This window comes from Hermetia illucens, chromosome 3 (assembly GCF_905115235.1).
Source record: "Hermetia illucens chromosome 3, iHerIll2.2.curated.20191125, whole genome shotgun sequence".
Taxonomy (NCBI): Eukaryota; Metazoa; Arthropoda; class Insecta; order Diptera; family Stratiomyidae; genus Hermetia; species Hermetia illucens.
Window position 1 is genome coordinate 22,561,444 of NC_051851.1, and position 12,361 is coordinate 22,573,804.

At 43.0% G+C, this 12,361-nt stretch overlaps 1 protein-coding gene across 1 annotated transcript in view; it reads right to left on the bottom strand.

The window, feature by feature from the left end:
• LOC119650926 (peripheral plasma membrane protein CASK-like) overlaps positions 1–12,361 on the bottom strand; it is a 291,137-nt gene that overhangs the window by 25,661 nt on the left and 253,115 nt on the right. Inside the window, exon 8 of the mRNA XM_038054153.1 lies at positions 3,634–3,809. Coding sequence (XP_037910081.1) covers positions 3,634–3,809 — 176 coding nt within the window. The remainder of the gene's footprint in view (positions 1–3,633; positions 3,810–12,361) is intronic.

Genomic DNA, 12,361 nt, shown 5'->3' on the forward strand with positions numbered 1-12,361 from the left:
ATAAAGCACGCTTCTGGCAGGACCGTTGTTCATTAGGTTAGCAGAGAGAGTCATGGGGCCTAAGGTATAAGTTGGTTACCAAAGAACTTGCTGCTCATCGATAACCCTGTTCCATGGAAGCGAAGGTAGTTCTGATCATGCAGGCCCTTTTTTTCTGACGCTGTTGTTGAGGAAATGAGTATTAAGGAATGCCCACTCTTCACTGTAAAGCAACTAGAGGACACTTTTTAGTCCATGAAGGATAAAAAAGCACCAGAACCGGATGGTATTCCCAACAAAGTATTGAAATTTAAATGTAAATATAAGCCAAACTTCCTACTCAGCGCATTCAACGCATGTTTGATAACGGGTATTTTTTCTGAGGATGGAAGGTTGCGAGACCTGTGCTGGTAAGCAAGGGTAAAGGCGATCTCAATGCGCCATCAGCGTATCGCCCTCTCCGTATGTTTAACACAACGGGGAAGCTGCTTGAGAAGCTCATCTAGCCAAGATTGATTGACGCAATACGTGCTGCGGGAGACTACTCATCAACACAATATGGTTTAAGAGTGAATCCACAATTAATACGATTGGGAAAGTGTTTTAAGCGGTGAAACTGGCTGTGGCACCACTGTCATGGAGGCTCAAGAATCTAAACTTGGCCCGGACCTTTGGAACGCCTTATCCGATATTTTTCTACGACTCGAGATGTCTGATGAATCGCATTTACTTTGTTACGCGGATTGTGCTGCGTCATTCGTTACCGCACGCATGGTTGAGCAAGCTTAGCGAACACTGAGAATGGTGACGCTGGCAATTACCAGATGGATGGCTGAACATGGATTCTCCCTAGCTATAAAGAGAGCCGGACCCTTGTCCTGATCAAGGAGGTCCTGCCTATTCAGATTTGTGAAACCATGGTCTTGTGGAAGCCGGTGGTTAAATACCTCGGCATGATGATAGACATGAAGATGAGTTTCTTCGAGTAGATTCGTAACACTGCAGGCAAGGTAGCACGTTTTGCAATTTGTCGGCTAATGTCCAATGTTAAAGGTTCCATAACCATAAGGCGTCATTTTCAGATGAATGCTGTTCAGTTCATCGTTTTTTACGATTTCGAAGTATGGGCTGACTCTCTCAGTAAGGAAACACCAGTACTGGCGATAGCAGGAATTAATACGATCGCTTCTTGCTGCCGAGCGGAGGTTTATAAACCTTAGAAAAGGCCAGGGAATTATTACCATCTCCGCTTGGCAGGCTCAAGGACATGCGGTCGTGGTTCAACAAAAAGCACAGTTGGACTATCCGTGCTCAGAGGACATGGGCATTTCAAATTTTCGTTGAACACAATCGGAAAATAACGATCGTTCAACTGCATTTAATGGAGGGAGATGAATATTAGAGATGCCAGGGTAGTTGATGCTCTCTGAGCCAATGGGGTTTCGCTCCTACACAGGATAGTCCTGGCGTGAGGTAATATGTCAAACGATTCCGGACTGGAATTCTAGGTGAGCTAGGTATTTTTTTTAGTGGATAATCTACCTACCTACAAGTGCCGGACTCATGTGTCCGGCATTTGTTGCGTAAAAGTATTTCACCTCCCTACCCCCAACAAAAAAGATTATACTAGTAATTTTCATCATAATCACCAACGCTGCAAGAACCGGTGCACGGCCTAGGCGTGCTTTCATAAGGAACCCCAAACATAACCGTTTTGTGGCTAGATCCACCAATTTGATATTCCAAAGCGCTTGCTGCTACCCTGACCTATCACTTCATCTGAAGCAGAGTCTGCCACGTTTTGTCTTACTACCATAGATATTGCCTTCATAGGTGGGTTGCGTCATCCTCACACATATGGATTAAGTAACCCACCCTGCCTTTAAACATGGGTTAGAGTTGTAATTTTTCTTACTTAGAACGCAAGTCTCTGAAGAATACCTGAGGACGGGAACGACCATTGCATTGTACAGTAAGGGCTTTGAGACGTTTCGAGCGAAACCGTTTTTGTAAGCTGATATAGGTCGCGTTGGTTACAAACAACCATGCGCGAATTTCATCGTCACAGCTGCGTTTTTGGTGCTAACGTTTCCACCTTATTCTCCATGTTACCTTCAAGTCCAAACTACGAATTCAAAGATGCAAGATAGAGATGCTCCCCGTTTGGTCCGGTCCAGCGTTAAGTTGATGCGGACTTAGGACCCCGCAATTCTAAAAAAAAAGCATTTTTAGCTCTGCCCAAGCTCTGATTAATAAGGCGGGTTTGCGCTCAATATAATTCGTAGTCATGTCGTGTTCTGTGAATTATACAAAGGAGTACTCAACATCTGCGAGCCGCTTCGGTTACGCTGCTCCGGGAGCAGAGGTGAGGCAGCGTCTGACGATTTGCCTCTGTCCTGGTAAGAAACCGTAAAGCCGTCATCGCCTGACATTTTTGTAAAGTTTGGGTGCTTAGCCCTTAACGAGAGATCCGTGGACCAAAAACAGAGGGAATAAGTTGCTCCCGATTTGGTTCGGTCCAGCATTAAGTTGATGCGGACTTAGGACCCCACAATTCTCAAAAAAAAAAATAGAGAATACTCTTTGTCATGTAATTCGTGCTGACAAAAACTCATTTGTAACATGGTCTGAACATCGAAGTTTATGGCAAATGATTAAAAGTCCACCAAAACAACGATGGCTCCATATACTAGCTGGCCAGCATGTCGCCTTTACCTAGGTCAGCCTATTAACTCAAAAATGACTCAATCCATCGAAATGAGCTGACCCCGCTAGAGAACAAAACAAAGACTAAAGAAAAAAAGGATAGAGCATCCTTTTGTCTTAAATTTTTATTGATGTTGAAAGGTCTGGGGGGTGATCCTGTTCCTTTTTTCTGGCCTTGCACATTGTTGAGAATCGACCTAGTCAGTTTTATTAATTTTTTGGGGATACCGATTCTCTCATGATCGTGTACAGCTTTCAACGGTAACCATCCCTGTTGGTTTCGCCATTCGCAGCTACGCATATCCTTATATATTCATATATCCTGTCTACTCCTTTGTAAAGCGAAAGGCATCCGCAGAGTCTCCTGATTCATATTGTTATTTTTCCATATGTTATTACTCAATGGGACTCTCCATCACTATCATTCGACTTAGCACTGGGCAAGTTTTAAACCTAGTGCAGCAGAACAAACACAAAGATGATCCCAAAAATCCATCCATGACGATCAGAATTCGGACCTGGGGTGAGATCGAGTGATTGACACCCAACTCAACACTTGCCCGTCCTTTTATATTCTGTAGAGTTAAACATGCGAACAGCCCCAGCAGGGCGCTGGGGGTGAATAGATGAATCCATTATTAAAATTATTAAGGGGAGGGGGCAATTTTCATTTACAAATATTATGAAAAAGATAAAGATGAATTTCAATGCCAGAAAAACTTCCAATTAACATGGATTTCCATATGTATGAATGAAATTGATTTTCTGGCCAAGTTCAACAAGAACGGATCCCACATTTCAGCAAGAGATTGCACTTTCTGAAAACGCTCAAATATAATCCAATTCAATCCGAAAACAAACAACCATATGGCCAGACAGAAAAGATTCAACCACATCTGCCTGAAACAATTGAAATATCTATGATAATAGATTTCCAACTCATCTTACCGATATTCGTCCTCGTGCTATCGATTCTTGTAATCTTTTTCCAGATCCAAGAAATGGTAACCGCCCCGAAAGTAGTACATGGAGCATAACACCTGCACCCCATACATCACATCCTTTTCCATACAGACGTCGTGAAACAACCTCCGGCGCCATATAATGTGGACAACCAACGCGACCTGGAATAAAAATAGAAGAAATTAGAAAAAACCATCACAGAAAAAAGCCATAAAACATGTAAAAGTGTGGAAAGTGGGGGCTAAAAACAGCAACCACTCAGATAACTTGATTTGGAGGAAAATAAAAGATAAAATCCAAGTGCGTATGCATAAAACGAGATAACATTATAATTCGAATTTTATTAAGCCTCCCAACCCCATTGCTCACCTCGTTTTGTCATTGCCTACTGGGACTAGGCAATTAGGATAGAGCCGTGTTTGCATAGGGGAAGCAATGGCAGAGCAAATTTGAGTTGAATCTGATGAGTATTTAATTTACAGGAGGAAGTCCTTCCACCTCTGCTGGAGACTAAAAATATTCAGGTGAAAACAGTTGCGTAGGCGACGTGCAACTCCCGTCTATCCTGCTTCCAACAGTAAGACGTGAAAATTGTATTTTGACAAGGTAAACAGATGAAAGTATCCTCCGACGACAGGACTATGGAAACAGAGCTTGGAGACAAAGACAAACCGACCTTCACCCTGACGAAGTACATAACGTTTTATGGTATACCTAGCGATGATTTTTGAGCCCCTGAGATGACCGGGTGCGAAAAAGACAATGCTCTCACTAATTGAATAAGAAAGCATCCAAGGATTTGCATTTGTCCTTCAACCCTCAATGGGGACTCATTATAATCCCAATCCTGAAATAGGAAAGCATAAAATCCCTCTGCCGGCCACCGCTAAAAACAATTTCCACATAAAAGCAGCTTTAACAGGAAAATTATATGAGAAAAGTCATTAGCGTTAAATACATAGTATCATCCCTTCCCAATCAGCCATTAAAAATACATTTTATATAATTTGCTTAAAAGCGTATTGCGACTATAAAAATTAATTTCTCTTTTTCCACGTTTTGCCAACTTCAAACAACCTGAAAAAGGACGATTTATACCAAGTAAAGGATAGCTCAGCAATTTTACCTCCGCTTTAAAATGAAAATAATGATGATGTCCGGGAATCGTTAAAAAGCTTCGCATGCAGTAGCTTTTGATGGGAAAAAATTGCAGGAAAAAGTCGTTACTATGCGCGGTTTTTGCGGTGAATGAAAATTTATTAAAAGGCCAACAATAAAAACGATAATGTATGGTGCTGCTATGATGGCAGGAACTAATGTGAAGTACCGGAAAGAGTAGATTGATTAGAACAACGGTCTATCGCTTTGGGGCGAAAAAAGTCAGAGAGTGTTCATTTTCATTATAGCCGCAGATTGTTGCATTTTATCTCCGAAAAAAGTCGAACACCAATGAAGCCATGGAATATTCTGGAATCAAAAAAAAAGACGAAGACGGTTTCATACCAGGGCAGAGGCAACCCATCAGACGCTGCCTCGCCTCTACCATGGGGGCAGCGGAAACAAAGCGGATCGCAGGTGTAATACGCTCCCTTTAGTAATTCGCGGAACACGACAAAGGTGCCGATTCCAACGTATCCGCCCACAGTTCGGACCAAAGCTTGGCCGGAGCTAGACAATTTTTGTTTAGGGACTCAGGGGGCCTAAGTTCGGAGCAACTTACTCCCATTCTTTACGGCCCACGGGCTCCTCTACGTTGGATATAATTGGCACCCTTGCCATGTTTTGCGAATTAGAAAAAGGGAGCGTATAACAACCGCTTCGGTCACGCTGCTCCCAAGGCAGAGGTGAGGCAGCCCTGATACGAAACCATAGCCGTCTTCGATCCTCTTTTGATTTTTGAAAGTCGGCTGTTAAATCCAAAAAAAAGAGGAGCCCGTAGACTATAAAGAGTGGGATTAAGTTGCTCTCCATTTGGACCGGTCCAATGTCAAGTATATGCAGACTTAGGACTCCTCAATCCCTAAACGAAAATCATTTCACAGTCTTTCTCGGACCGAATCCATGACCCAATCAAAACTCCCCCTCTCTAGACGTATTTACATTTGGTGTAAGGTGAACCTAACAGACATCTCGCAATTGAGTACACTCTTCTCAGAAAGCAGTTTTAAAGCAAGTCCACGATGCACTCTAACTGCGATAAAGACGACCAATAACTACCGTAAGGCTTTAAGGACCAATTGGAAATAACTGAAGCGACCGAACAGTGAAAACAGTTTCTTTACAAAAAAGAACAGAAAAGCTGACTGATAGTTTCTCATCAGACGCTGCCTCACCTCTGCCCTGGGACCAGACTTGGGTTTAACTCAAAAAAGAGGGACTAGAAAAGAGGAGGTAAGTTGCTTCCCAAGTGGTATGGGCCGTCCAAGTAGATGCGGACTCAGCAACCTCAACAAAAAATTGACTTCGGCCTGGCTTAGGTCTGGACTTATAACGGATTTCACTTGAATATAATTCGTACCCATTATGTGTTTGCGATTATATTTAAGTGGAGCGATTTCCATCTGACCTTACTTTCGGTCACGCTACTCCCAGGGCAGAGGTGAGGCAGCGTCTGATGAGTTGCCGCTGCCCTGGACGAAACAGTCAGTCAGCTTTATCGTTCTTTTTTGGAAACTTGGGTTTAACTCAAAAAAGAGGAGTCCGTGGACTAGAAAAGAGAAAGTAAGTTACTTCCCAAGTGGTCCGGTCCGTCACCAAGTGGGTGCGCACTCAGGACTCCCAGCATTCTCAACAAAAAAGTTTCTTTACACTTCAGCCCGATTTGAATCAGAAAAATTCTAGCACGCCTTCTAGGAAGGCTTGGATAAATTACTAGTAGAAGTAACAAAAAATTTAAACCAGACAGAACAAATGAGTGTTTGAGTTTTGTTCTGCAGAGCCTCGGAAACGAACGATGCAAGGATAATCCCACCAGACACGCTTACGATGGCTCCCTTCGTGAAAAAAGTGATAGCCTGTTGCCTATGATGCCACTGGTTAAGATATGTTATCAGTGGCTACTGGAGTTGCACGTATGCAGTTCTTCCTTAAAAAAGTCCTACTTCCTGGGGACTGGGAGATAAAATTTCTTCTTGTTCTTCGGACGTGAAACAAAGGTGACTAAAGTACATTGATGTGTGAATGTCGTGTGTGGTTGGTATATACAGAGGTTAACGAAAAGAAGCAAAAGAAAATGAAAGAAACAGAAAAGATATGCTGGCGCAGGACGAGATTGTGAAAAAAACGGAAGCGATAGGAAATTAAAAACTCAAGATGAAAGCTAGGGTCTGATTGGGGCCAAGCACGACGCAAAATATAGCTCCCTGGAAGCCATCCTATTATGTGCTTCTCTTCGAAGCCGGTATGTTTCCAACCAAGCCTCTTATCTGCCAAGATCCTGAGTGACTGGTGACAGCCACACCCTGTGCGAGATGAACCTACTATTAATAAAACCCTACGGATCTAGACTGGCGAGTCGAAAAACTAATCCACCAATCCAGGGTGTCATGCGAACCGTGCCCATTGGATAGTTGCAGCTTCAGTCCTCACACTCACGGTAACCAAATACACCACTGAATATTTACTTAAAACTAACTAAAAAGGAAGGAGTGAAGTGATTACACTAAAAAATGGAGAATTTGGGGAGTCAAACAGTGGAGCCAGGGTCAACATTGGCCTACCGCGAGAACTTCAACCAACAAACGCTACTGCTGAAAAAGCAGGAACGGAAGCACGTCTTATATCAGTATATCAGAAGTCAGAAAGGAAACAGGCCTCTTCGGCGGAAGTTTCCAATGGTACCGGCGTTATCTGAAGTAAGGCCTGAAACCAGAAGGGGCACTTGAAAAGGCTCAGGACAGACCTAAGCCTCCACTATCGGATCCAGGACAAGAGATGCAGCGGGTATTAGCCCACATGAATGGAATGTTCCCAAAAAGTCCAAACCTGAATCGAAAGGGAGGCAACTCCTGGATAGGTCAGAAGTGAAGGCTAGGGCTAGGAAATCCACCATTAGCAAGGACATTCAACTGGCTATACTGAATAGAACGTTTTTATGACAAATACTCACTTATGAAGAGCAGGAAACTACCGAAGACCGAAGGGATGCGAAACTTACCTATACCGGAATACACTTTCAACTGATATAGTGGTAGATTGCACAGCGGTGGACACTGTGGAATAGTTTAGGGTGATGGTCCCCAAATTGCCAGGCTGGGAAGGAGCAGAATTGTCGACATGTGCTTGTGATGATATAGCGGGAGTATACATGGTCTCACTAACAGCATGCAGCGCAAGAGGCGGACGATCTTATAGGCCTCCTAATTGCTTAAAATGATGAGGATTATGGTGAGTCTGTAGAAGCAGGATAGAGGGCCAAAATAAACTCTCCAATGAGGGTAGATAACCGATCCCTGAAGGCAGCAAAATGTCAAAATTGCCATATCAACTATAGCTTCGGCAACATACCTGTGCACATGCACAGGGAAAAGCTTGATAAAAGACTCTTGGGTGGAAGACCTAGTGAGGTCACCGAAGGCATCTCGGAGGCTATAGAGGCTGAAAGGACTGGATGAAGCAGGAAAGTAGACCTACGACCCAACCAAGAGGAAAAGCTCTACGACCTTGACCTAGATCTTTTAGGACTTAAAGTGGACAAACACTTGGGAGGGTGATACGCGGACAGTGAAGAAGAGCTTCAAACACTAACGGAGCCAATGGTCACCAATAAGATAGCCCAAGTAAACTTTCATCATGCAAAAGTGATTGCAAAGGCAATCACCAAGGACAACCTTGGAATAGTATTGGTTCAAGAACAGTGGGTGTACCGGAGGCAGATCCGTTGTCTGCAAGGAGCAAGTATGGTGAAGTTATGCCTCGTTGACTACGATGCCAACGCCCAACATAAAGTCTGGGGAAATAGCGACACTAATTGGAGAGATATGTATTTTCTTGAATTTATTCTTAGAAATATATAAGCGATTTATCAACCGAGATACTTGGCTTTGGAATGACGACGTTGAAATGAAGGTCCGTGAAAAGAAACGCCTCTATCACAAGTTTCTCGACGATAAAACGCTGGCCAATTGGCAAATTTATAAGAATGCTAACCGGGAAGCAAAGAAAGCGATCGCTGTCAGCCGAGAGTTTACGATAAACTAGAGACTCGAGTTGCCGCCCCGTGCCCGAGGAGAACCTCCATATTGGTGATACCGGGAGACGCTGTATCACAGTGATTCTCCGGCCATGATGCAGTAGGCGAATGCTCCAAAGGCCTAATTAGGGCGATTAGACACGAGTCAGCACGGGGACTCATCTGAAGTGGAAATAGGTCACGATACCTTACCAGGGATATACTTGTCTTGTATCCGCCAGGATAAATGCTGTTCCATGAACCAAGTATAGACTTGTACCGTTGTGGTATACTGCAGCAGGACTCTGATTGTGGTCACAAAATCAATTCGTTTCTTAAGAAGACCGTGGGATTAAGTCCCGAGACAGGTACCCACGTAAAGCACAGAGACGTAACTGTCAGTTCAACTGAAGTCCAGGAAACGTTAAAACGAATAAAATCGCGGAAAGCCACAGGACCTGACGACATCGCATCTGAACTCTGGAAAGCAAAGAGCTGGGACCCAAAACTGTGGCTCAGTGAATTCTTTAATCGGATTATTCAGGTAGGGAGAACACCATTTGACTAGCAAGAAAGTACCACAGATCCAATATGAAAAAGCGAAGGTAGTCCATCAATTACTTTCAAATACCATGAAGATTTTTTATCGCATTCTTTACAACCATATTCGCGAAATCGTCCAAATAACGGTGAAACAAGCAGGGTTTGTCAAGAACTGCGGAACTACTGACGCAATATATGCTGCATGGTTACGCATGGATAATACCGTGAGAAGCATCGCCCTCTTTACATTGCATTTCTGGATCTGGAGAAAGCGTTCGACCTTATGCCACACGAACTCATCTGGCATGCTCTACGACAGCACTTAGAGCCAATAGAACTCGTGCGCTGAGGTCAATTGCTCTACCACGATCTGAAAAGTAAAGTTCGGAATGAGGCAGGTGTATCAAAGCCGCTTCGTGGGGAGGACATTCAACGTCCTGTACCTTATACCATGCTCTATGCAGATGATGATTTCCTAGCAAAAACGATCTCAAGCATGCCCAAAAGTGGAATGATCGCCTCGTGCATCACGGTCTCATATTAAATCTGAATAAAACTGGAGAACTGCGTTATAAAGTTGCTTCACACATTAAGGTAACCTGAATGAAATGGCGTTCTTTGTGATGAACGTATCAGCGAATGTCTCAAATCTAAAATCTATCGCAATTTCTATGGTTCTGAGTGTTAGCCGACTATAAAAGACTGAATGTTGCGTTGGACTAGTGGCGTGGTACGTTTTGATATCATCTGAAATGAGGATATCCGCGATTGATATTTGGTTGCACTGACCGCGGAAAAACTGGGAGAGAGGTTTCTGAAATGGTATGGCCAGGATTCACTTGCCAACGGTGGCTTGATGCGTTGAATGGGGGTTTAAAAACCTCGCGATTGCATCCAGATCAGGCATTTGATAGGGCCAAATGGCAAAACCGACCACGACGAGACGACCCCGTTTGTGAACGGGACAAAAGTTGAAGAAAAAGAAGAAGAGTTAAAATGCACTTGTGCGGGCCCCAGAGAAGGCTGATGATGCAGAATTTTTCAAGATTACGGACAGTTTGAGTCTGCTACATTGGTTAGTGAAGAGGCATGCCTGTTGGCGTAGGATGTCCACTCTGGAATCCCCTGTTACTACGATGAGAAATTCATCCGCATTTTGGAAGATATCGACTTTATTGGAGTATTTCTCATAGATGTTGGAAGGCATCCGTCTTAGAATACACCCCTGCGACGGGCCCTTGCTTACCGTAGTTTGTGACAGCACATTTGACAGTTTCTTGTTGCACAAGCTCTTCCAAGTTAATAGGATAATGTGTGGGGAAGATTCATGTCATTGTACGAGGTTGATTTAAATAAACCTCATTTTCCACTGCTGTTACCACTTTTCTTATTCCGGCCACTTGCCACTTTCGGTAACTGCTATCCAGACTCTCGTTTTTATTGTATAGCATGCACTTGCGCTTTTTGCATGATGTAAATAAAAGGGGTACCCTCAACACAAGCATAATATTAATGCCTTACGCGGATTAGTGAATTGAGAACCTTCAGGATCGTCAGCTAGGAACATATGTTCTTCTTCAATTACCTTTGTTCGGTTCGCGATTAGGCTCATCTAGATCGGATTCACCACTTTCGGTCATAAGCTTGATCGTGGTCGGCTCTTAATTCCCATGTAGCAAATCAGGTTCTCGCTGTTTCGAGCAGCATTTTTGTCGTTTTTCATCGGCTTGGATGCTCAGCCCAATCTTAGGGGGTGGTCACATAGGAGTGCATGCAGGCTTCCAAAAGCAACTTGAGATTTTGGTGAATAGCTAAAAGTCAGAGTTGTCCATTCTCTCTAGGCACACTTTATAACTCATAGCTAGTAGTGGAAAAAAGGATTCGTTTATTTGACCAAATATGTGGCCGTCGCCGGGATTTGCTTTCAGAAACATTAAACGACAACGTATGACCCATCATAATTCTTCTGTGAACTTAACCTGGAAAGGATGCGATTATTTTATATGAAAAATAATATCTTTAACAACAACAAAAATCTTCTTTTTAAATTTTATCTATTAAATACATCACGTGTTAAACACACCCCCACATATTAACTCCCCTAAGCACCGCTTTAATGTGTTTATTTCTATACGTGCCGGATGAAATCTCCTTCCGTTTTAAAGAAACAGCTTCCACCCTACCATTAGTGCCTCTTAGCGTTACCTTGGCATGGGGGGTGCGTACAATGCAACAACGCGGCCCTACCAAAGTACCATTACTCGCAGTTAATAAAGCACAAGAAATTACACGAACTAAAATTTGGGAGGCGGGTGGGTCCCCGGCAGATACTTTACTCCATAAACTCACACTAGATCAAGTGTAAGCAACGGAATGTCAGCGGATTCAAACGAAGGGTGCATACACATATGGAAATATCACGGAATTTACTATGTGGTCTGCGAGTTCTGCTAAATTAAATTGGTTGGAAGTTTAATTTGGTATCCAAGTTTCTGTACCAACATTCATTAATATACCGGAGAGCGCAAATGAAATTCGCTCCTTTATTTACATTTTGTAACCATTGACTACAAAGCTGCTTTGAGGCAAGGTTTCCTATTTGCTACTATTTGACTTTATGCAATGTTCGGTGAGCTTCTATTTGAAGAATTTAGATGTTTTTCATCAGAATAGAAGCTGGAATACATAAATGCAAGAATTAATCTGGATGAGGCTTCCTGTGCTGGAATTCCACTCCTGCTTATTTCTAATTTAAATTTTGAATCTATTTCCCTAATACTTCCCGGGCCTAAGTGTAGCGCATGTGTAGAAATCAATTGCATTTCTGAAATATAATAATAAAAACTTGTTTTTTTCTTATTCGCTAGTGTTGATATTTTTATTTTTCCAAATACGGACATTTCGGGAACCCGATATATATATATATATATATATGGCGTACCAGGTTTATCCTCACCTGAGTTGCAAACGCAGAGCTACATGCGACCAGGCGGGTGTCAT